Source organism: Pituophis catenifer, unplaced genomic scaffold (genome assembly GCF_029215685.1).
Source record: "Pituophis catenifer annectens isolate HBS135680 unplaced genomic scaffold, rPitCat1.0.hap2 SCAF_8, whole genome shotgun sequence".
NCBI classification, from domain to species: Eukaryota; Metazoa; Chordata; class Lepidosauria; order Squamata; family Colubridae; genus Pituophis; species Pituophis catenifer.
Window position 1 is genome coordinate 43795219 of NW_027256888.1, and position 26763 is coordinate 43821981.

The 26763-nt window shown below is 37.0% G+C and overlaps 1 protein-coding gene across 1 annotated transcript in view; it reads right to left on the reverse strand.

Moving 5' to 3' along the window:
• The window catches only part of SEC24D (SEC24 homolog D, COPII coat complex component), a 55052-nt gene extending 40246 nt beyond the window's left edge, over positions 1-14806 (reverse strand). Inside the window, exons 1-7 of the mRNA XM_070948218.1 lie at positions 14644-14806; positions 14038-14167; positions 9321-9445; positions 7010-7276; positions 5167-5288; positions 3858-3969; positions 3031-3158 (exon numbers count right to left, since the gene is read on the reverse strand). Of these exons, the coding sequence (XP_070804319.1) occupies positions 3031-3158; positions 3858-3969; positions 5167-5288; positions 7010-7276; positions 9321-9445; positions 14038-14167; positions 14644-14794 (1035 nt within the window). The 5' untranslated portion in view covers positions 14795-14806. The remainder of the gene's footprint in view (positions 1-3030; positions 3159-3857; positions 3970-5166; positions 5289-7009; positions 7277-9320; positions 9446-14037; positions 14168-14643) is intronic.
• Between the last annotated feature and the right edge of the window lie 11957 nt (positions 14807-26763).

Sequence of the window (26763 nt, forward strand, 5' to 3'; positions counted from 1 at the left end):
GTTAGAGGTAGAGGTTAGATGAAGAAAGATTATTGTTATGTGCATGTAAAACATGAACTTGTCTATGACTTGTCTATGACTATAAGTATGCTAGTATAATGAACATGACTATAAATAAGCTAATATAACTATTAATATTGCTATAATTATTATTATTATTATTATTATTATTATTATTATTATTATTATTATTACTATATCTATTTTTTTTGGGTAAAATAAAATGTCCGGACAATACACTGTTTTCAAAATATTTATATATAAATAAAGAATTTTTTTTAAAAAAAGACACAAGACCTCTATCAGTTCATAGAATAAAGCTTGTGTTATTCCAAGCCCAAAAAATACCTTTGGTCAACTACAGATTTGAGAAAGTGAATTTCTAAAATAAGCTCCACTGCGGTTGGTTCTGGACTCATTCCACATCCATTTATGGGGGTCCCAAGATATCTGAACTCTTGGAAATAAGAGTCCTTTCTACAGCTAATAGATCTTGAGGCTTGATACCAAACTTTTTTTTCCTACTTGGATTTTCCATCTGTATCTCTTCAATCTCTTCATTCCTTTGGATGACCTTACTATGTGTGGAGTTGTCCCATTAAGGTGCTCTTGTCTTGAATCTGGCTATTGATTAAATTTGTTATCATTCGCATAGCCCCTCCAAAGGTTGAAACCATCTGCATAAGTAACACCTGGGACAAAATCTTGTCCAAAATATCCAGAACTAATCAGTTCCTGTTTTTTTTTCTTCATACACTTATAAAAACCTAGCAGTCCCTAGACTTTTATATCCTTGGATGGAAACAAGCAATATCATAGATCACATTTCCTAAGGGCAAAACAGTTTCCCAAACTACAGAGTTATATATCTTTATGTGTGGCAGCTCTGATGTTGTCATAACATCTTCTCCTAAAAAATTATTTCTGTTTAGCTTGCCTACTCCAACCTATGCTCAAATATTTATCATTAGTTTGTAAACCCACATGTAAAAAGAAAGAGCATTATGTTCACTGATTTCTGTATACACTGAAAATCTTAATATTTCAGTAAAACATTCCTTTTCCGTTTCTTCTGAATGTGAGGATGTTTTAACGGTTATTCAATGCTTATGAATTTTTAATGAATTTATTTCATGCTAAATTGTGATAACTACTTCCAATATAATCCCCAAATATATAACCCTTTGGAATACATTTCACATAACAGTGAAATGATTCTTTAGACCAGTTGTGGATTATGCATGTATCTGCCTAAACTCACAAGGATGTGAATATGAAGAATTTCTGCCAAAACATCCTAACTGTCTCCACTGAAATTAATGGAATAGCATATGCAATCTGGATTTTCTTGAACTCACAACTCCTGCTCACACAGCAGATAGCTGCTGTGGCCAGGAGAATCTTTGCACAACTTTGTATCGTGTGCCAGATTGTGCCCATTCCTGGATTAGGAGGCCCTGCTCATATTCACTCTTATCCTGATCAACTCTTGAATTAATGTAATGCATGGTGCTGCCCTTAGTGAGCATCCAAATGCTGCAACTAGCATAAAATGTGGCAGTGTTGGCATTATGTGTACTCTTTAATCAGTGCACATTACACCTTTGTTCTCATGCTGCATTATCTGTCATTATGCTTCCTGGTTCAGTTCAAGATATTGGTAATATATGGCTTTGTATGATGTGGGACCGATTTATTTGAGGGATCGCTCTTTCCATTTACATCTACTCATTCCATCAAGATAGCCAGGAGACGTTATGGACCCTGTCTATGAAACAGTGGCGGGGGGAGGGGGCAGACATGCAGGAAGTAAGTATTTTCTTCCATGGTACTCATGTAAGATATCATCCCCTTGGCCGTAGATTGGTCCCAACCAGGGGTGGGTTCTATTTACCTTTACTACCGGTTCGCAATGGGGCCGCGCATGCGAGAGAAGCATTTTGATGACGTCGGGGTCAGTGGGCGAAGCCTCCTGCCGGTTTTACTACCGGTTCTATAGAACCGGTGCAAACCGGGGGCAACCCACCACTGGTCCCAACCCTCCCAGCCTTTAGGAACACATGGCTCTCTAGGTGTGCCTGGGGATCTGGCATTTTACAGTTTACAGTTTTTGCAATATTGTGAGACACAATGATGGATTTTGCCACTGATCATGGTTATTTTTGTACAATGTGGATATTGATGATTTTTATATGCTTGTTTAACTTGATCTGATTGTTGTTTTTAATAGCTTTGAGCCACCCAGAATCACTTAGGTGAGATGTGTGTCCATTCAAATTGAATAAATAAAACAACATAACTCATCAAAAATCTTCATGAACATCTGTAGCAACCTAAATACTTATGCACTGTCCAATTTATTAAAAATGGAATTTTAAAAACCTAAAAATTCTATATCTTTGGACTAAAGATATAGAACTTTCATATCATTCTAATAATGTAGACTTTTCTACAAATGATAAACATATTGTATTATTTCACATATGTAAGATTCATGCTGAATATTAATCAGCTAAATAAAAACTTAACGGTTGGTAAAACAGCTCTTTTAGTACATGCCAGATTGATCAGATTATACAAAAGAACCAAGAACTATGCATAAGAGAAGTAACTCTTATGGATGTTCACTCCTTTGCTTTAGTGATTTAATCAGAAAGATAGCTCTCAGTTTTATCCAGTACTTGAAATATATATAAAAATTAGAAAAGAAAGGTTATAGATATAAAGCTTTACTTTAAAGGTTTCTATTCACACAATCAGTATGTTGGAATCCTGAATAGTGAATTAACTTCACAGTCATAATGGGAGAATTCATGAGATTTTCACGAACTCCTGCAGCTGCTCCATGATAATTGAACAATCACTGAACTTGACAACTGATTTTATTGATTCATTCCTGTAACACTGCTTTGCTATGAACAGATGCATTATATTCCGCTCTGCTATAAACAGATGCATACTCTTTACATGTAAAATCACTAAATATGTAATTTATGAACAAATGTATTTTTTGTCAGTTTTCTCACTTACCTCATTTGCTGGAATATTGGCAAAAGGCTTGATGATAGCAGCTAATGGAATTTGAGCCTGTTTTGCTAGGTCTGAAGTTGAAGGAAAGCAATAAGAGGTACATCGAATATAACGAGGACTGGAATTACCTGAATAATTCCAAATAGTGACAATGTTAGTTGATTAAAAACAGATACGTTTTGACCTTAAAATCAGAGAATATTCCTTCACAAAGAATGCAAAATAAATATCTTTTGACTGAGTTCAACCTAATGATAAAACCACATAGGCTCTGTTCCTCTCATTGAAATCTCTAATGCTTCTCTACAAAAAAAAAAAAACCCTAAGAGGGTGAAACTCAGAACTACATAAGTAAAAATTCTTTTTTTTTTTTTTCAGTGTGGTTTCTCCTCCTTTCCAAGCCAGGTACAATTTCTCCCAATAAGCTACAGAAATTTTTCAGTCCCACAGAGAAGATTTGAAATCTCATAGGAATAAAGAATTGCCCAAGAGCTCCTTTCCAAGATAGAAGCAACCAAGAAAATATTAAGTTTTGTACCAAGAAGTTTGGAATCAGTTGCAAAAATATTAAACCCCTAAAGGAATGTAAAAAAAATTGAATTCTTTCCCACTAACGCTTAGTTTTAACTAAGTTACTGTGCAACTACATAAGTTATTTCCAGAAGAAGCTAGATTAACATGAGTTCACCAATAAAAAAAAACCTTTAACATGTTGTACTCCTGTCCTTTTGACTTCTAGATCAATTTAACAAATATTAGAGAAATTAAATATGAATATTCAAATCAATACAAATTGTAATTCAAGTTCACTGATATTATCTATTTACCTTGATCTTGGATCAGACAATCTGTTGTAACAAGAGGAGGGACTTGTCCTCTGATATTGGTAACATAGGTCTGACCTCCTCTGGAAACTTTATCATTTTCAATTACTTGAATCTTATGGATAAAAGTAAATAAACAATATAAGCATTGGAGGCAGACTTTATTTTTTTTTTAAATTAATGTTTACAGACATGTTACCACAGTTCAAAAATCAAGGCAGGTTTTATGGATCAAGAAAGCAATGGGTTTTGATGCTGCTTGGAAGAAATTTTAAAATGCAATTTCAAAAAAATGAAGAACCTTATATACTTCAAAAATGTCTTTAAGCATTATAATAGTACAGTAATTGATTCAAACTCCCACCCATCTTTCACCCATGATACTAACATTCAAGCATATTTTCAAGAACAGTTTTTGTTGTTCTCCTCAGCTCTACAAAGTATGGACAATCTTAGGGATTTTCTGCAGCTAATCATAAAATTACAATAAACAAAATAAAATGAGCAGTTAAATGGCGCAAAAAAATTTAACACAAGCTAAAAGAGGAAAGTTGGAACTTTGTTTTGTTTTTTTTTTGTTTTTTTAAAGGATAATAAGAATTACACTTCCAAGTTTAGAATGAAATAAACCAAGAAAATTCTTTTAGATTAATGCAAACATCTCATCTGAACATTTTAAGTGAGTGGGAGCATGCCAACAGAACAAAACTCCACTATTTTAAATGTCTTATCTCAGAAGCAAAGGAAACTAGTAAAAATGCTTGCTGCTTTATTTTTCATTCATATGTCTTGAAAGTAAATGGGAATTATACCAACCGATTTCCAGAGAAATTTAGCAATGTTTTTTTGTAGTCTGCCTGCATAGTTGTTTGAATTATTCATTCATTCATTCATTCATTCATTCATTCATTCAATTACCCCATGCTTTTTAAAATATAGTCAGTCAGTTGGTAAGTATCAGCACTTAAATTACATTCTGTGGTCCTAGGATTAAAAATAAAACAAGGAAGCAAGAGCTTGTTGAGCAGAATATTCAAAATAATATGGAATTTTGTTTTTCAGCTACTTCGTTTTTACTTTAAGCCACTGTGTCATGCTGCTGTCATGTGATGTTTGGTGACGCTTTTCCCCTTCATGGAGCTTGGGTGGGTGTGGCCTGTGCATGACACATCCAGCCCGCGGGCCGCTAGTTTGGCACCCCTGCTCTAAACACTTCAATGAAAATCTCAGGCTCAGAAGAATTGGGACATGATACAGTGATACAGCTTGCATGCCACATCCAGGGAACCAAAAGGATGAAATTCTTACTCACTGGGCTTGGAATGGAATCTGGATCAAGTTTTCTTTGCTGTGGTCCAGCTAATTGTGCTGGACCTGAGGGAAGGCCACCTGGATAAGACAATTGTGCCCCTGCCATTGGAGGACCATAATTTCCTGCAAAAAAGGTAAAAATGTAATAATCTCATCAATGTTCACAACTGTATTTTATAACCCATGTTTTCTATCTGTTTTGATTTTTATTAGAGAGGTGTTTTTTTTTTAAAAAAAAAAAAAGCAGAAGTGAAAAAGCTATTTCCTGTTTAAAATCCATACTCCAAACAAGACATAACTATTTTCTCTCATATGATGGGGAAGGATAAAGAGTGCTCTCTATAAATAAAGATCTCTTGGGAATATTTCATGGGAAATGGTGAAAAACAAAGGAAAGAATGGTTTAACATATGTAAAATAAAATGCTTTCCAACATTTCTATTGTTTTCTTTAAAAACGGTGAGAAGTAAATGTTATCCAAATATGAAGACATGGGGTAATCCTGCTGACTATTGAATTTTCTATTTCAAAGTTGTTTTCTCTCCTTTGTGCTGGTGAGTGTGTTTGCTGAACATGCATGCTACCTATCAGTAAGCTATCCATCCTATGGAAATCTGATTTAGATAATCCAGCAAACAAAGGTCATTTTCTTAGTGTATGATCAGCAATATTCTGATAATTGGCCAACTGCTATATCCCTAACAATTATTTTTACTGTAATACTGTTAAAATATTATTTTAACCAATTTACACGGGGGTTCATCTTGCAAGAGCAACTCTAGGTGGGTCACGTAAATACAGTAACTGGTAACTGGTGTAAATACAGTAACTGGTAACTGGTAACACATGTAAATGGTGGCATTCAAAGTCAGCATAAATTATTTGCAGATAGCACATCCATTTTACAGACCCAATTTAAACAGTTCTACATGTTCTGTGATGGTCCAGTTAGACCTGGGATACATATACTTATTTTTTTATTCCTCTTCTGCCAGGCCTATAAAAAGGTGAAAAAAAATAATGTCCTATTTTGCATCACTCAAGCATTTTGTCTCTGGGTTCAGAACTCATAAAAGGTTCCAATGTTTCAAGGAGGCCAAGAGAAAAACATCTCAAGTAAAACAGCAATAGGGATGTTTTGTAACAATAAAAGTTGGATCTATAGTGCAGTCTAGTCAACACATTAGGTCTAGAGTTAGTTCTACAGATCATACTGAGCCAATTTCTGTTCACTATGCCACATAAAGCAAGGAATCTATGGACAGAAAAAACCATATTTAAACCTTGTCTGTTCTAAATTACCGCATTAGATGCTTCTCTCATTTCTCATTAGACACTACTCCCTTCTCTATATTCAAAACAGAAATTACAGCCTGCTAATCCTGTGTCAGGGGGATCTGGTGGCTCAATGGCTAAGACACTGAGCTTGTCAATCGAAAGGTAGGCAGTTCAGCAGTTCGAATCCCTAGTGCTGTGTAACGGGGTGAGCTCCTGTTACTTTCCCAGCTTCTGCCAACCTAGCAGTTTGAAAGCACCTAAAAATGCAAGTAGAAAAATAGGGACCACCTTTGATGGGAAGGAAACAGCGTTCCTTGCACCTTTGGCGTTTAGTCATGCCGGCCACCCACATGACCACGGAGACATCTTTGGACAGTGCTGGCTCTTCGGCTTTGAAACGGAGATGAGCACCGCCCCCTAGAGTCGGGAACGACTAGCACATAAGTGCGAGGGGAACCTTTACCTTTACCTTTAATCCTATGCTGCTTAGGTGAGATGGACAGTGTACAAATTTAATAATAAATAAATGAAATGAAATGAAATGAAATGTAGGCATCTACACTTACCATACTGAGGAGGAAACCCAGGACCTGGGGGTTCACCTGCAAATTGCTGTGGCAAGTTGGTGTTCAATGGATTTGGGCCAGGAATCCCCTCCTGCCTGGCCATTGAAGGAGGTAAAGATGAAGTGCAGTGACTATTCAAGTTATTTGGTGGAGAAACAGGAGGACTTGTTGGCAAAGCCATTTGATGTGGCTGAAGCGGTGGACCTTGCAAACGTGATGGTAGGCCCGAAGGTCCAGAAGAAGGTGGATTCTGAGCATTACTGGGACCTATGCAAGAATACAATTATGAAGTATGCATCTAAAACTCAAAATTGTCATGCAGTCACATCTGAGTAATTTAGTCTTCTAGACATTTACAATACATATTTTTGTTAATGATTATATATTACTTTGAAATTACAATAAATTACATACCATACATGTTTGAGTATATTTAAAGTCTACACAGAGGCACGCTGCACCTCAAGTCAAACTAGAGTCCTGATGATTTCATGGACATATTTATATAGTACTGTTGGCAACAATAAAGAAGTGGTTTGCCACTTCTTTCTTCTAGGTTGTTTTTTTTTTCCATCCTTAGACTAGACTTTAGATCCACAGAAGTTATTCAATTATGATTATTTTATTTTCAATAGTTAATCTGCTCCAGACATGATTAGAACTAAATCCAATCCATTAATAATTGTTAGATTTTAAACCAAAATTACCCCACAAGCACACCTATAAAGACATTTACCTAAATTTATTGTTGAAATTTAATACATAAATAAAATTTACTTAAATTTACATAAATTACTTAGATCACATTCCTAGAAGTAATTATTTTATTCCATTTTATGATAAAAAGAAGCATACTTTGGGATATTTAAATACTATGATACAGATGAAAGATGGCAGCTATAAAGATTTTTAATCAATACATTTATTACCTATAGAAAACAGGGCATAAAATATGAGGATCCTTTGCTGAAATGTTAAGCCTAATCCGTAAGTGTCCATGGCATGCATAATATTTCAGAGATCATGTCTGAATACATACAATTTCCAAATTACACGGGAACTCTAGGATAAGCTGATTTTCACATGTCAAATTGTATGCTGTACAATATGTGTGAGCAAATATGGCAATCATTATTTTGTAGATGGCTGCCATTCTTGCATTCTCTTTGATAAAGTCAGATTTATTAAGTCAGAGTTTGTATAAACCAATAATTGTTTGCTTCTTTACACATAAAAGAAAACAGAGGGGAGATATTTTTCTAGTATTATTAACTTTATGAAGTTTGTAAAAATGAACACCCTTCTATCCAATGAATAAATAACCGTGATTTTGACAAAATTGCTTAAAATAGATTTACAATTGATTAAAATTTGCATTAGGAATCTTGTATCAAAGTAAGATTATGAAGGTAACTTTAAAAGTCATGATCCAGGTATTTATTCATTTACTCATACTGCATATCCGATTAGTACTGGGAATTGATATTATTTGGAAGCATCCAGTAAGCTTTCGAACTATCAGGTCTTTGCCTTCACCAAAAATATGTTTAAATGAATAGTACAATCTAGCATTCTAATTCTTTTAAGTATTTTTAAGAAAGGAAAATCTCAGAAAAACTATATTGACTTAAACATACTATATGGTTTGACTCCCTTAGGTATTTTTATACCACCTTTAGATGACATGTATATGATAACCAGTCGATGTGAAGTCTGTGCAATGTAAAATGCTCATTTCCAGGATTCTGATCACAAATTCCCCCATGTTATTATACACTTATCCCATCCCCTTGCTCTAATACTTTTTGTGATGGTGCAAGAATCTCCAATTGAAAGCCCTTAATATAAGCAAAAATCCACTTGGAACAATTGGACCCAATGATTAGATCCAGATTGAATTAACGTTGTTTCTAACCAATTCAATCTGGATCTAACCATTGAGATCTATGGAATTCTATGGAATTTAAATTAGTGTTTCTATGCTAATCTTATTTAAATCCAATTCATATTAAAACAAACCAATGCATAGTTAAAATTCTAATCTGTCAGAAACTATCCAGTGATTTGCAAAATTGATGTTTTAGCAATTTATAAAGGAATAGATTATGCATTCTTATAATGAAATATTGTTATTCACTGAAATGCTAATATAGAACATTTTATATATGTATAAATATAAATAAATATATGTAATGTATGCTTTTTAAAAGTTTTTATTTTATTTTGACTTTCTGCCTTTATTTTTCCTCCTTTTTGTTTTTATACAATAAAAAAGAAAGAAAAGAAAGGAAAAACCTTTAATAGATCATACCATAACTACTTATCTGCATGTTGCCAAGCTGATTTGTCAGCTGTACTGCAGGCAAAGGGGGGCTGTTAGGACCAGATTGTAAAGAATGATGGTAGGAAGGATAAGAAGCTGGAGGACCTGGCAATCTGAAAACAAAAAATAACATTATACAAACTCAGGAAATCATCATACAGTATATTATTTTGTTCATAAAACGTATCAGCCAAGATGCACATGAATCATTCCTGTAGACTCTGCAGAGAAAATACCACACCTAAAATGTCTAGGAAACTAAAAAGAGGCTTTGTCTGTAGCAGGTTTACTCATCACATGCTGTACAGCAACTTCCTGATTAATTATTATTTATAGGGGAACAATTCTAGGTGAGCCATCCTCAGATAAATTATTTATCCCTTGTATTTTTTTTTCAGGCACTTTCAAAGTAAGAGGTTTTCTTCCCCTTCTACTAATAACAGTTTATCATTATGACTAAACCCATATAAACTATGGTTAGCTTTCACTGTGGAAAAAAAATTAGATATAGCCGGGTTGTTTCAATAAAGCACTAATTGACATTAACCAGGTTTTAAAAATCACTTAATACTAAGCTGCAGCTAATCAAATGTCAAAGTTTCCAATCTCTTCTTCATATGACTACTCAGCAGTAATAGAGTTTAAGTCCTAAGTTCACCAAGGCTCATTCTCCTGACAAAAACACAGGCACTGTCAATTGTTAGAATCATTTTGCACAATTGAAATTTCTCTTCTAAAAAAAGGGGCTTCCATTGTGACATTATGCTTTACAAACACAATAGAGATGAGCTGAAATGATTAGAAGTATTTTTATTAGGAGCTCTGTAGGGATTCTCAGTCATCCAAGTCACAGTTGTCCCAAAGGTGCTTCTTCAGGAGGCAACTGGACTTTGTTTTTTTCTTTTGAAGACATTTCGCTTCTCATCCAAGAAGGATTTATATTCTTTGCAGACAGCTGGTAATCTGCATCCTTTTAGAGCAGTGTTTCTCAACCTTGGAAGCTTGAAGATGGGTGGACTTCAACTCCCAGAATCCCCCAGCCAGCGTTGGGATTCTGGGAGTTGAAGTCCACCCATCTTCAAGCTTCCAAGGTTGAGAAACCCTGTTTTAGAGGGTCGCTGAAGTACTTGGAGGTTTATCTGTCTCCTCAGGGTCAATTGATCTTTTTTCACATTGCAAAAAACTTAAGTGGAAAAAGGTGCTTTGCAATTAAATCCAATCTAATACAAATGATCTCAGTTTGCAAAAAGTTTATATTCCCTATGAAACACAACCATGAATTACAAACATTATGAATAATTCTGTATTTAAGTTTTTTTTTTTCTTGCCTTATTCTTTCTGCTCCTTCATTTTTGGTCATCATTTTCCTTTGCAATTTTTTTTCTAATTTATAATGGCAATATAGACAACCCTGTGTATACAGAATGCAGTAGACTGTGCAAAGTGAGAACTATTTCACGTAAGTCAGGCACAATTTGGCTGGTTTGAGACTGGACTAAGCCCTAAGCCCGTGATGGCGAACCTATGGCACACGTGCCAGAAGTGGCACGCAGACCCCTATTTGTGGGCATGTGCGCTATCGCCAGCTACTCTTCTGGTTTCCAGTGTGCACATGTACACTGGCAAGCTGGTCTTTGCACGCGCTGGAGTGCCAATGCGCATGCGCACGCCGGCCACTGGTCTTTAGGTTTCCGGTGCTCCAGCATGCGTGAAGACCAGCTGGCCAGCACACGGGCACACAGACGCATTCCAGTTTGGGCACTCGGTGCTGAAAAGGTTCACCATCACTGCCCTAAGCTATGGTTTGCAAACCACAATGACAGGATTTATAGAATTTGCTAAGATAAGACCAAACATTCACATTTTAACTTTGCATGATGCAGAAGCCCAATATCTGAGTAATCATGAAGAACACTGTGCTTAGCGTGGATTTTACTTTCTAAAAAGTATGACTGAAGTCTAAAAATCTTTCCTTCTATCTTTTAATCCATATTAGCAAACGTGTTTTATTAAGTTCTCTTAATAAAGAGAATTTTCTCTTCCTTTCTCTTCAAATCTTGAAAAAAAATTGCTGAAATAATTAATAATTAACTTGAAGTGATGTGCCGGTGCCTGGAGGCTGTACGGATCTGGATGGGGAGGAACAGACTCAGGCTCAACCCATCCAAGAACGAGTGGCTGTGGTTTCCGACATCCCGATATAGTCAGTTGGTGCCATCACTGACTATTGGGGGCAAGGGCCCGTAACCTGGGGGTCCTCCTGGATTCACAGCTGTCTTTAGAAGAGCACTTGATGGCTGTGGCCAGGAGGGCGTTTTATCAGGTTCGCCTGATTCGCCAGTTGTGTCCCTTTCTGGATCGGGACTCATTAAATACGGTCACTCATGCCCTCGTCACTTCCCGCCTGGACTACTGCAATGCTCTCTACATGGGACTCCCCTTGAGGAGCACCCGGAGGCTCCAGCTGGTCCAGAATGCAGCCACGCAGGTGGTTATGGGAGCGACGGGGCGCTCCCATGTGACCCCCCTCCTGCGCGAGCTGCACTGGCTCCCGGTGGTCTTCCGGGTGCACTGCAAGGTTTTGGTTACCACCTTTAGAGCGCTCCATGGCTTAGGACCGGAATATCTACGAGACCGCCTTCTGCCACCAGTGGCCTCTCACCGACCAGTACGCTCCCATAGAGAGGGGCTCCTCAGGGTGCCATCGGCCAAACAATGTTGACTGGCGGCCCCCAGGGGGAGAGTCTTCTCTGTGGGGGCACCCCTCATCTGGAACGAGCTCCCCCCGGAGATACGGAGGATCCCGGACCTGCGCGCTTTCCGCTGTGCCATCAAAACATTTCTTTTCCAGCAGGCCGGCCTGGCCTAACCTCTCTTTTAAACTTTTTAAACTTTTTAAAATTCTTAAATTTTAAGTTTGTCTTATAAATTGGGGTGTTTTAAATTTCATTTTTTGGGCCAATTATTTAATTGTATTTTAATAGTTTTTTAACATTTATATTATATGTATTTTATTTGGCTGTTCACCACCCTGAGTCCTTCGGGAGTAGGGCGGTATATAAATTCAATTAATAATAATAATAATAATAATAATAATAATAATAATAATAATGAAATGCAACATATCTACTGAGCATATTTTTCCTTAAAACTTAAAACTGGCTTAAATAAAGCAAAACTTAATAGGGTCAGAGAAGAATAATTTCAATTAGTAGGCAGCTCAATTTGAATAATTTTCCCTTATTCAAAAATGATTTCTCAAAGTCATGCATAAGTAATTTAACAACTTTTACAAAATATGACATTATTAATTCTTGCATACACTGCTCATTTAATGACTAAGAAACAAAAAGAAACTGAAATAGATTAAATCTCATCTCATGGCTCACAGACCTTCAGCTTTGATCTTTTAAGTTGGACATAAAGGTCAAAGGCGATTCTCTGCTCACAGAATATGTTCTGCATTATGGCTGCTCAAAACATATGGATTAAATTAGACCTTGGATTCTGATTAAAATAACTGCTTGATACAATAGTAAAAGAATTAGGCTTTTCCTTTTGGTTAATCCAATTTTTAGAGACACTTCTTTATCAATATTCTAGAACTCAGTACAAAAATGATTTATTTTTCAAAAAGACTATGTAACTGTGTGTCCTTAGCATATGCAATATAATAAAAATCTGATTTTAGTAAACTGATTGGGGAGGAGAGTGTCTGTTTTTCCCCCAAAGTCCAGTAAATCAAAGGGTATGTCATTATAGTGATGCAGATTACATTATTCACATTACATTGGCATTATGCAAATGATACCAATTGGCACAAATGTTGTATGTATATTGACTTTACCATATATATATATGTCAGATACCTAATAATATTACACATACAACATAAATTCTGACACAATATGACTGTTATATTCAAATTTCATTGCATTAAAGTTTGTAAAATCAAAGTTTAGTGATACCCAATATAAGTATGCTTCCAATTGACAGAAAGTATTGGTTCCATTGTGTTCTCATTGGTCAGATATCACTTCAAGTGTTCTGTTCCATTTGGGTCATCGTACTTTAAGACTGAGATAAACTGAGCATGGCCTACTGAATTTTCAAAACAAGTTCGTGATAAATATTAACAAAATGCTTTCAGGAATGGATGTATCATAGAACTCCAATATTTTAAAAGTATTTTTGGATCTACCGTGCAAAAACATAAAGCTACCACAAGTCCTCTGAAGGCTTAGTGTATCCTACTCTGCAGCCCAACTACCCCAAAATTTTCTGAGCATGTATGTGTTTGCACAAAAGACATTTCTGGAAGGACAGCTGGCATGAACCAAAACTCTAATGAAGAGCCATCCTGTCGCTTCTGAGCCTGCTTCATGTCACATGAGCAAAGAATTCATCAAAAGGTCTGCGCAGTCCTCAAAAGTATAAAAAATATTCTGAATGTCTATGGAAATTCTGTCATCCAGGTTCATGATTGTCCCAAAGGTGCTTTTTCAAGAGGCAAGTGGACTTTCTTGTTTTTCTTTGAAGATGTTTCGTTTCTCATCCAAGAAACTTCGTCAGTTCAGTACTGAAAAAGCTTCTTGGATGAGAAGTAAAACATCTTCAAAGAAAAACAAGAAAGTCCACTTGTCTCTTGAAAAAGCACCTTTGGGAATATTTCTAATGCTTTATTCTGCTTTGTTTCAAATCTCACCTGTGTGGCTGTTGAGCTGCTGCAGTGCTGGGTCCATTCTGGAAATTACTCTGCTTAGGTGAGTGGAGGTTCTGAGGTGGAGATCCCATGACGGGAGGAACTCCAAAAGGCACATTTGTTTTCAATATACCTAAAGGAAAAGTAAGCATATTGATATCAATGGAAAACCATTACATTTAAAGGAGTACACCATAAAAGTCAAAGCGTAAATAATGTATGTTAAAGAAATACACTAATAAACTAAATTAAATAAATTCCAAATTATTCAGTGTCTTCCATTTATATCAGTATCAGGAAAGAAAAGAAAGCAATAAGCTTTTTAAAACTTTATAGCCATACTAAAAAAGGACAAAGATCTCAGTGAAAGAAGTCCATAAGTAGTGGGTTTTTTTCCCAGGGTTTAAATGCTGAATCACATACAACCTGAGTCCACAGGCCATGATAAACCTTTATTTGTTCTAATTGTAGTTAGTTTTATGATAGTGAACTCTTTTTCCCCAACTCATACGTCCAGAATTCCCCTCAAACATTGTCCTGGCTGAGAATCTGGAAAATACAACCCATTATTTCTAGAAAGAACCAGAATACAACATGAAGTAACTGTACCTGACTGAGATGTAAAAGGTGCTGGATTTGGATCATTATAATGTCCATGCAGAGGTGAAGAAACTGTTTGTCCAAAGCCAGAAGAAAATCCTCCCATTCCTGGCTGGGCCTGGGAATATGGAGGTGCTGCAACATATCCTTGGTGATTCATTTCAGCGGTATTTTTTCCTTATAAAAATGTGAATAAATAGGAAGATTATAATTTTCACCCACTAAAAATGTGAATTGAATTATTACTATTACATTATAATAGTAAGAAACAGAGTCAGCATTTTGGCAGATCAGATCCAAGGAAGTGGTCCATAGTCTGATAATTCTCTTAAGAATGAGGATTTTGATATGGACAAAGCACATGGTAGTTTTTCTATATCAGGGATACAGATGTAAATGGTTTTATCGCATAACTGGATAATATATATTTTCTTTTATAAAATATAGAATTTTGCCAGAACGCCTTCATGGAAGTTCTTTTCAAAATCTACTTTTTCTGGATAAAGTTGAGGAGCAGACATCTCTTTGGTGCCTGGAGATACACATTTTCTTACGAGGGAGAGAAAACAGCAACATTATCTGAAGGAGTAGGAATTAAATTTTCAGTTTTACACTCTCTCTGCAATGGGTTAAAGAAATTGGTAAGTTAAGCCACTGCAGATAATGCACCTTCAAACATGTTTCTTTTGAATATGTAAAACTATGTGACTACAGTTCAGGAGCACAGTCTTAGGATACCCCAAGAGTATAAAGAAAAAGATTGGAGGCCACCTGTTGCTTACAGGACACAAGCGATTCATCTTCACTTAAACTCTACACCTTATTTAAGTAGGACAATCTATGTGCAGCTGAAATAATATCCATTCCTCTTATGACCCATTCCTCAATTTCTTCTGCCCTTCCACTATTTCCTTGTCTCGTTGAAGTGTTAAACCTACTTTTTTATACCTACTTTTGTCAAATGACACAAATATGGTAATTATATATATCATTATATATATATATATAATTTTGTATTCATATAGACATATACCACACGAAAACACTATCTATATCTATATCTCTCTGTACAGTATCTCTATCTCTATAGTGTTGCAACACTATAATTGAAATGCATATCCTTTCCAAGAAGGCAAGAATTCCCCAACGTCCCCTCACCTGCCACAATAGAGGAGCAACAAATAAGTATTTAAACAGCAAAGAAGCTTCCCAAAAAGACCTTAAGATCCAATCACTACTTGCCCTTAACACAGTACTATCATCCCATGAACATAATTTTTACTCTGTTCACCTAATATTATCTCATTCCCACTCCATGAATGAGAAAGACATTAATCATTAGCTGTTCCACTCTAATAGCTTTTTCCACCTTATTCCAATATCATCCCAAGACATCTGCAAGATGAATAAAACATATTATGTTGCTCACCATTACTTTGGAAGCAGTCAGGTGTCCTGATGTGGGGTATTTTGGGAAGTACTGGGAGATGCAGACTTGGCCGCTTCACTCTCTGTTTATAAATCAACCTCCACCTTATTCATTCCCTTCTAGCTTCTGTCCTTCCATTCAAGTTCTTTTTACATCCGCTGTTTTTGACCACAACATCTCTATAGACTTTCAACCAATTCCCAGAATACTGGCTAGGACAGTGATGGCGAACCTTTTAGACACCGAGTGCCCAAACTGCGCGTGTTCATGCCCAAACTGAAAGGTGCACATGCATGCGCATGTGTAGACATACACAGACATGTGTGTTTGTGTGCAAAGACATGCACATGTGCAGACTTGCACATGCACGGAGATGCGCGCATGCGCAGCCGAGACCCGAAGACCAGCTGGCCGGCGGGAGGCGGGGCATCCCAACACTGGCAGTGCGGCAAGAGGTAAGAACTTTTTTTTTGGTGAGCTTCTATTTCGTCGTTTGCAGGGAAACAGAAGCTCACGAAAGAAACGCCGTGGAGATCTGACCTGGGACGATGATGCGCATGCCAGCAGAGAGGGCTCTGCGTGCCACCTCTGGCACACGTGCCATACGTTTGCCATCACGGGGCTAGGACTTCTGGGAGTTGAAATTCAGACACCTTAAAGTTGCAAAGACTGAGAAACATATTCAGCATAAAGAAAGAAAAGCATCCCAATTTTATTTAAGATGAATGCTTATTTGTCCCTTTCCTGGTATTTATCAGTTTCATCCCTAATTTTAGTGTTTCTTGCTTTTAAAATATGAATGCCCAGAGTTGGGTAGCTTCTAAATAAGTCCTCTCAATTCCATGGGGGGAAAAAACCCTAAATTATTTAGCAGCTAGTTTTCTTAGTGCTCCTGCTCTACAAGAACCTCACTAACTGTGAAGGGGTCTGCCTCCGTTCTCTATAAGGTTATTGGTGTACAGCATATTTACATATTTCTGTATTTCATATTCTTTTAATTGGAGGGATGCCCAAATACAGTTGGGCAAAGAAGCAGATAAACCAGTCCAGAGAAGACAAAACCAAAAATGGGAATTCCTCAAATCCTGCTGCAAAGCCCTCACTGGTAGATGTTTTCCCTGCTGCTTGGTGTTATATTGGAAAAGGATGGTATCAAAGCCAGAAGGACACAGCAATCATTTTGCCCAAGCAATGAATGGTGCAAAATAATGCCCAACCAAGTCTTGGAATAATAATAATAATAATAATAATAATAATAATAATAATAATAATAATAATAATAATAATAATAATAATTTTGTTTTGGTAAAACAAAAGCTGAACTGAATTTATTAATTGAAAACACAAAAGAATTCAGCCAAGACATCGGTATGCAGTTTGGAATTGACAAATGTGCAACAATAGCAACCAAAGCAGGCAAGATCATAGAAGAGGATGGAATAGAACTAGAGAATGAAGAAATGATAAAGACAGTAAAATCAGAAGAAGGCTACAAGTACTTGGGGATTTTAGAAGCCTCTGACTTAATGCATAATAAAGTCAAGGAATTAACTTCAGCCAAGTACATTCGGCGAATTCGTAAGATATTAATGTCCAAATTGAGTGGAGGAAACATCATAAAAGCCTCGGCTATACCTGTGATTAGATACTCTGCAGGAATAATTGACTGGACCCAGATGGAGTTAGACAATTTGGACAGAAAAACAAGGAAGCTTATGACAATGAATCATGCCTTGCACCCGAAAAGTGATGTTGACCGATTATATTTACCAAGAGCAGAGGGTGGTCGAGAACTCCTACAAGTAAAGCAGACTGTGGAAGAAGAAAAACACAGCTTGAATGATTACATCCAGAAAAATGAAGAACCAATGATTAAGGAAGTAAATAAAGGAGGCCTTTTAAAGACAACTAAAACAAAAGCAGAATATAAGAAAGAAGTAATTGAGCAGCGAGCTGAAAATTGGAAAAGCAAAACTCTGCATTGCCAATACTTGAAAAGTATTGAAGGCAAAGCTGACCAGAAACTAACTTGGAACTGGTTAAGATCAGGAGTACTGAAAAAAGAAACAGAAAGCTTTATTTTGGCAGCTCAAGAACAAGCCCTAGCCACAAACTGCATGAAGGCAAAAATTCAATATGTTACCACCAACAGCAAATGCCGCCTCTGCAATGAGAAAGATGAGACAGTCGACCACCTGATCAGTGGGTGCAGCAAAATTTCACAAACTGACTACCTACAACGCCATGACCGTGTTGCTAAGATCATTCACTGGAAATTGTGCCAGAAGTTTGGATTTGAATACAGCAAAAACCATTGGGAACATCAGGTTGAGAAAGTTTTAGAGAATGAGAAACTCAAGATCTTGTGGGACTTTAGGATTCAGACTGACAGGCACTTGGTCCACAACACACCTGATATAACAATAGTTGAAAAGAAAAAAGTATGGTTCATTGACATTGCAATACCTGGTGATACACGGATTGAAGATAAGCAGCAAGAAAAAAATCACAAAGTACCGCGACTTGCAAATTGAAGTTGAGCGACTGTGAAAAAAGAAATTGTGTGTTGTCCCAATTGTAATTGGAGCCCTTGGAGCAATACCCAAAGGGCTACCCCGCTATTTAGAAATTCTAAATTTGCTGGACTTGAACATTTTGACTCTACAAAAAACCACCTTACTCGGAACAGCTTACATCCTCCGACGATACCTTAACAGTTCCTAGGTCCTTGGTTAGGACTCGAGCTGCTGAGCTATTAACCAGCCTCAAAGGCTGTGAATCTCACTAAAGATTAAATAATAATAATAATAATAATAATAATAATAATAATAATAATAATAATAAATAGAACTGGTAAGAATTGGTAAAGGAGAAAACAAATGTTATAAGTTTTGTGCCAACTCAAAGGTAGCATTACTTCAACTCATAGATAAGCAAAGACCCTAATTTCTAAGCCACCCAGACTTGCTTAAGAAGGGGGCAGGGGCTTCTAAATTTTTTTAAACAAATAAATAAGTCTCTGACACAGGTAAAATTCACAGGTGTATTTTTCCTATTTGTACAACCAAAATGTCAACTTCTGCAGTTCTATGGCCCACTACTTGCAAGAAAATCCTATTTGCTTGCATCACATTACTTATTCATATTTGATTGGGTTAACACTTATAACTGATGAGGATGTTATTTAAAGTGGCAATTACAGTTGAAAATAATAATTGGGTTCACATTTAGGAACACGTTCTTTGAAAGAGGGAAGTTTCCAATTCACAAGATTTCCCAAATTTCTGTGCAGTATGTTTTTCTGTTTATTAGATTTATAATACCATCCAAATCAAACAATGTGACTTTGGGAGTCATACGACAAACAAAACCACTATATATATCTACCAGTAACATTAAAAGCTATGTGATATAAAAATACAAAACATAAACTACCACCAAGCACCAAAAAAAAAAAAAAAAAAAAAAAAAATCAAGGCTCCACTAATGCCTGGGGGAAAAGCCAAGTCTTAATGGTTTTCCTAAAGTCAAGCAAAATCGGGGCCTATTATACAGCATACGGAGATAGGTTTCATTCCAGAGAACAGAAGCAACTGCAGAAAAGGCACACTTCCTAGGTCCAGAAAATAACAAGAAGCCTTCTGCCGCCCTCTGGGAGCATGTGGGACAGGCAGATGTTCTTGGAAGAAGGTGTCCTTCAAAAAAACTTGGCCCTGTGCCATGTAAGGCTTTAAAGGCAATAAGCAGCACCTTGAATCACATCCAGAAGTCTAACGGAAGCCAGTGCATTCTGGACCAACTCTATAGCAGTGTTACAGGACTTATTGAAGTGCACCCATAGCACTGTATTCTGGACCAACTGAACCTTTCCTATGCTCTCTGAGGGCAGCCCCACACAGAGTGTGTCGCAGTGGTACAATTAGGAGGTGACTAGGTGTGAGCAAACATGAGCTGCTACTTGTAGGGGAACAATTATTGCACAAGAAATAGTTGTAAAGAGCCCCTCTGGCTACAGCTGCCACCTGTTCTTCAAGCAGAAAGTGTGAGTCCAGGAGAGACAACTAGAATGAAAGGGAAAAGATAAAAATTAGTATCTACCACTCTACCTTCACAAATGCAACTTTGGATTCTATAAAAGTTTACCGAGAAGCAAGCCCCACAAATTTCAAAGAGGCTAATGCCTAAGTAAATATGTACAAAAATGCAGTCAAAGGATCAGCTGTCTCAAAATTTCTTCCAATCACTTCTCAACTTTTCAGTGCCAAATCAAAACAACAGGAGAAAGAAAGTAAGTACTTAGGATGAAGTGAAAGAAAAAATTACAGTAGACCTGGTCAATTATAATAATTACAAGTTTTTCTTTCTTTACCATTAATTGGTATGTGCAAAATTACTAAGGAAAGGCTCACATAGACCTTACTCTTTTCTCTGACAGACCACTGTGGGCCCTACATCACCATGTCTAACAAAATAGTATATTTGTAGTTTGCAATAAGTGGATGTACTAAATAAAGTTATCAAATTTCTAGACATGAATTTATGCAAAAATATGAAATGCATCAAAGGTATATAAAAATCAAACAAATTGTATACCTTGTATGTCATAAGAACAAACATGGATTACATACACACACACACGCACACAAAAACCCCATAAGCTTTGTTGATTACAATGACATTTATAGAGAAGGAAAGGTATTCATGGCTATTTACTCACAACTTATTGCTTACTAAAACTGTAGGCACTGAAAAAATAATAACCAATCAGCAGTATTTTAAATTATGAATGCCAACATGTACATCTGATCTGTATCGTTAATTGATTTTCCTGTTATTTCCTTTCATATTTTGAAGACAAATATTTTTGTAACTTAGAACTTTTAAAATTGTGATTTTTCAAGTGCCATGCACATAAAATGAAAAAAATTGTTTTTGGTGAGGTGGCACTAGTTAATTAAATACATTCTATGAAAGAATCAGATTGCTGCCAGTGATTACCGTCTCCCCCCCAAAACAGACTCATAATTCTTTTTTCTTTCAGGATAGAAACGTGGCAGTTTAGAGCTGTAATCATCTCAACAGGTGCATTTAACTGCTTGATAAGCCATGCTGATAGTCACTATAAAGAATTCCATTCTAGCCAGTTACAGTTGATAATATTCTGAGCCAATAAAACTACTTCCTGCACAGTTGAGACAGGAAAAAAATGTGCCACGTCAGAACATCCTAAGCAAACCAAAGGCCAAGAAAGAAATAAAAACATAACTGTGCTTAAATGACTTCAATCTACTTTCAGTTTCATGATAAACAAAGTAACCTAACAAATATGTCTCCCTTCCTTCTTTCCTTCCCTTCCAACAATGTGTACCAACAAGGTGCAAATTAAAACCATTTTATAAATCATCTCAATACTAAGAAGGTAATCCATCAATCATAATTACGTTATACCAAAAAAAAAATTAGCTTTCATAGTAGTAGTTTACATATTAGTTTAAAAACATCCCTGCAATCAGGCTTTCCAACAAGACAACAAAGAAAACATTTTTTTAGGTTAAGAAGCAAAAAAAGTAATTCAGATTTGAAGGCTTAGTTATATAGTTATTAGTTACTACCTACATAGAAAACTATCCAAACAACAGACAAACACTTTCTTAACTAAGTCAGCAGAATGCCTCCCTATTTTTCCTTTTTACACTCTATTATATAGCCAAATCGGATGGTTGATGATAGGTATCAACAGATGGAGGAGGCAGTTTAATTTCTCTAACAGAGCTGATGACTTCCTCTTCTGTCTTGCTATAACCTCTTTGTGTTCCATTATGCAGTACTCTTGACCTCTTCATGTTTAAGGTTCCCATATTAATGATGAAGAGAATCATAACTAACAGTAAATACACACATTTTATGTACCTGGTTATTAAAAACCAAAGAAGATATAAAATATAAATAATGACTAAATTGCACTGAATCGACAGAGAAAGAAAATGCTTCTGTAATGATAGCAGATAAAACAGTATTGAAATGTCAAGTTCCCATATACCTACAGCTGAGAAAATATGTTGCGATTGTCCCATATATTCTTTAATGTAGGAAGACATAAGAGCGTACTCAAAATATACTCAGCTCATAATTAAAGGGTGACTACTGGGATGCAAGTTAAGGACAAAAGATGCATGCCACCACTGCAGCACATATGTCAAAATAACTATTTCCCCATTCTTGTTATACAATATGGCAGGGTCAGTCTCCCGCCCCCACAACACAATGTGGGTTCAGGTAGCTTGTGTATGGTGAAGATTAATCCCAATTGAGAAAGCAATGCCAATATCTTTATTAAATAGCATTTACAGAAAACCCCTTTGAAAATTACTATTTCAACATTAAGTATGTAAAAGCTTGCATGGCATGCAATCAGCCCATTTTTCACAGTTTTTGACTAGGTTACAAATCCTTCAGTCTTGCAATAAAATTAGGGCTAGTTGCACCCAAGCTGGGGGAATGGGGCTTGAATGGGCTTTTTAATTGTTTTGAGTATAACTTTCTAAAAGAATTAAGCCTATTTAGAACCTGAACAGCTTCAAGACAACTGAGCAGGTTGCAGACTAAATCAGCGGATGCCTTGAAAGCAAATCCTGCCAGCCCTCCTAAGGCTAGACAGATTGGCCAGATGTGGATCAGGTACTGCATTCGCAATGTTCCCTATGAGACACCCAATTTGATAACGGAGAGGCTTTTCTGCATCTCTTGCGCTGAGATAAATCTTCTCTCCCTCCTCTTCTATGCAAATTCAGAAGTTTTTCCCCCCAGCCCTAGATGCCCCTTGGTTCAAAGGGATGCTATCATCTCTGACTGCCCTACCGATTGCTTTCAAAGGCACTCTCGGGTCCATACTGCCTGTCCCCAGAGCCTTCTAATTTCTCTTGCCCCCCCCCCCCCCAATATCTGCCCAAGGTCATTCCCCTTACCTGGCCGTCCCCAGCTTTCAATTCGCTACCTCGCCCTGCTTCTAAGCCGGTCCTGCTGCAGGCGCTTGTCAGAGAGCCGCGCGACGAGCCGGCTGCCTTCAGGCTTTCCCTACCCGGGAGCGCTCAGAGAACTGCCACGTGTAACAGTGCTCGCGGGAGCGCGCGCCGAGGCCACAGCTGGCCTCGAAGCGCGCATTGCCGCCGCCACGCAAGCTGTGTTCTGCTCTAAGCTGCCAGTCGGGCTGCGAGCATTACACTCCCCCCCACCCAAAAAAAAAAAAAAAAACACCCGAAAGAGACAGGAAGGAGGAGCGCATGCGTATTGCCTGTGGTGAAGCATTTCGCCCTTAGGTTGCGTTCCAGTAATCGCATCTTGTGAAAATAGCATGCAAGAGAGAAAAAGGTTAAAGCACCTAGGTTTTAACAAGGAAGGAAAGATCGACAGGGAAATTAAACTCCACCATTTGAAGCCAGTAATGGTGGTTGTCTTCATAGTAGTGTTTAACTCACCATGGTTTACCCAATTTTTATGGATTTACATCAGTGGTGAAATCTATTTTTTTTTACTACCGGTTCTGTGGACGTGGCTTGGTGGGCGTGGCCGGGAGAGCATACTGCAAAATCTCTATTCCCACCCCACTCCAGGGGAAGGATACTGCAAAATCCCCATTCCCTCCCCACTCCTGGGGGAAGGATATTGCAAAATATCCATTCCCACTCCACTCTGGGGCCAGCCAGAGGTGGTATTTGCCAGTTCTCTGAACTACTCATAATTTCTGCTACCGGTTCTCCAGAACCTGTCAGAACCTGCTGGATTTCACCCCTGATTTACATGTCACATGGAACTATATCTTAATCACACAGGGTGGATTTGATCAATGTGATCTGTTAAATGTGGTTGAGTGTTTTCTGTTTCAATGGAGTGAACAAATGTACCATCCTTTAGAGAGCATTCAATTGACAAACATTGGACCAAATATTGTCTGCCTTTTTAATAGACTAATGTGTATCTTTGGAGCTTGCTTTGCAGGAGGAATACTTGTTGAATTAGAATGCAGCTAATGAATGGAAATGGGACAGTTGGTACCAGAAAAAGATACAAACACTTAGGATTACTGTCTGATTTACTACGTAATCAAGTAAAATAATACTTGATCCAATTATATAAAATTAGTCTGGTATAGTTTAAAAACAAAATTAAATTCAATTAAAGTTGAAATACTTCAACTTTTCTAATTATTTGATATACTGCAGCTTTCATTGATTGGTCGCAAGCTAGATTGGATATACTAGACAAAATTAGAAATTAAGGCCCATCAATTATGTTTTTTTTAATACTGAAGAAGCAGTTCAAAAGGTCATCTTTGCTAGAAGAAAGGTGGGATGCAATTTCTTCAAATCAAGCAAGCAAGGAAGAGATATAGTCTGAATAGTTATATGAATAGAAATAGAAATAATAGAAATAGAAATAGAACAGAACAGTTGGAAGGGACCTTGGAGATCTTCTAGTCCAACCCCTGCTTAGGCAGGATACCCTAACCACTTCAGACAAAAGGTTATCCAATCTCTTCTTAAAAACTTCCAGTGTTGGAGCATTTACAACTTCTGGAGGCAAGTTGTTCCACTGATTAATTGTTCTAACTGTCAGGAAATTTCTCCTTAGTTCTAAATTGCTTCTTTCCTTGATTAGTTTCCACCCATTGCTTCTTGTCCTGCCCTCAGGTGCTTTGGAGAATAGCTTGATTCCCCCTTCTCTGTGGCAGCCCCTGAGATATTGGAACACTGCTATCATGTCACTCCTAGTCCTTCTTTTCATCAGAATAGACATACCCAGTTCCAGCAATCATTCTTTATATGTTTTAGCCTCCAGTCCCCTAAGCATCTTTGTTGCTCTTCTCTGCACTCCTTCTAGTCTCCACATCTTTTTTACATTGTGGCGACCAAAATTGGATGCAGTATTCCAAGTCACCTTACCAAGGCATTATAAAGGGGTATTAACACTTCACATGATCTTGATTCTATCCCTCTTTTTAAGCAGCATAGAACTGTGTTGGCTTTTTTGGCAGCTGCAGCATACTGCTGGCTCATATTTAAGGATTGTCCACTAGGACTCCAAGATCCCACTCACAGTTACCACTATTGAGCAAGGTACCACATATACTGTACCTGTGCATTTGGTTTTTCTTGCCTAAATTTAGAACCTTATACTTTTTTAGTAGCATCAAAATAATTCATATTTCTACAATGATATTATGAAGATGTTCATGATATTATGTTTCAGATGCCTATCATAGCCATGAACTAAGACTCAAACAACTAAACAATATAATGGCCAATTATGATGTGTGACTTTGGCCGCAGTTCAACTGACAATAAAATCAGGTGTGACTTCATTTTAGTTGTTAAACTTCTATTATGTGGTTCCCAGAAAGCTCTTATATCTCCAATTATTCATGTGTATGGGTTTCATTTGATGTGGGACTTGTTTCTTTCTTGGCGTTTAATCATAATGTGATTTGATAGGTTTTGGCTTAGTGTATTGCTTAAACCTAGCCAGTTCTATCTGATTCAACAAAGCACATTAACTAAACTATAATTTGGTGTAATATGTAAACTCAATCTATATATTTCTACTTCTTTTATTGTTTTGTTTGTTCAATGTTTTAAGTTGCAATACCAAGAAGAGATTTAAAAATGCTGAAAATAAAACCTTCGCACTTACCATACTGGTATTGTTAGGCTGAGCTTTCAGAACCAGAAAAAGAGCAGTACTGGTAAAGTCTGATAATAATAGTAAATGGTGTGCTGAATGCATTGATTGTCAACCCAGTGATTGTATAGAATCCCAAATTAGAATAGAGGTGTAAAGAAGAAGGGGAGGAAAACTGATGGTACCTCTCCTATTATTCAGGCCCTGCAATCTATTATTGATAGCTATAACACTTCTTGGGGAGATATGATGCAGCTGTTAAATATCTTCCTTTGAGAAAAGAAATTGGGATTATAACACAATTGGCATTGGAAGAAATATACTAGGACAAAAGAAAATTTATTAGAAGTCCTACAATAGCTGGGACAAAAACCTTTAAAATGGTCTAGATTCCATCATACAATCCAAAGAGAAGAGAAACTCTGGATACCTTTTGAGTCCGCCTCCTTAAAACTAGAGTTGCCTCTGTGCACCTAGATATTAATAATCAGAAAGACCAGAGAATCTTAGCATCTGTTTTTATAGACCAACCTGCCTGTGACATTAAAAATCATTTTCAGACAGTATCCAACTGGTCATCTTTAGAAATCCCTGAATTATGGAAGATTGTCAACTTTATATATGGCCAAAGAAAAAAAGAAAGAGGAAGAAAGGGGGGGGGGAAGCAGAGAAAGGAATAGGGAGTGAAGGTGAAGGACTCAAAGGAAAGAGGATTTAAAACTATTTGCAGCCCTCCACCAAGACCAAAGGACGTGGGGAGAAAGACGGCACTCTGTTACTTGCTATCAATGTGGGAAGGGAGACATTATAGGCAGAACTGCAGAACTAATTTCCATAGAAAATGCTGCCAAATTCCAAGGGCACCATTAACTTCATTCATTGACAAACAGCATTTAATTAGCTTAATGCTTTAGCCCAGAGGTCGGCAAATTTAAACACTCAAAGAGCCACTTGGACCCGTTTCCCACAGAAAAAAAACACACCGGAGCCACAAAACCTGGGTGAGCGTGGCCAACTCGATATTA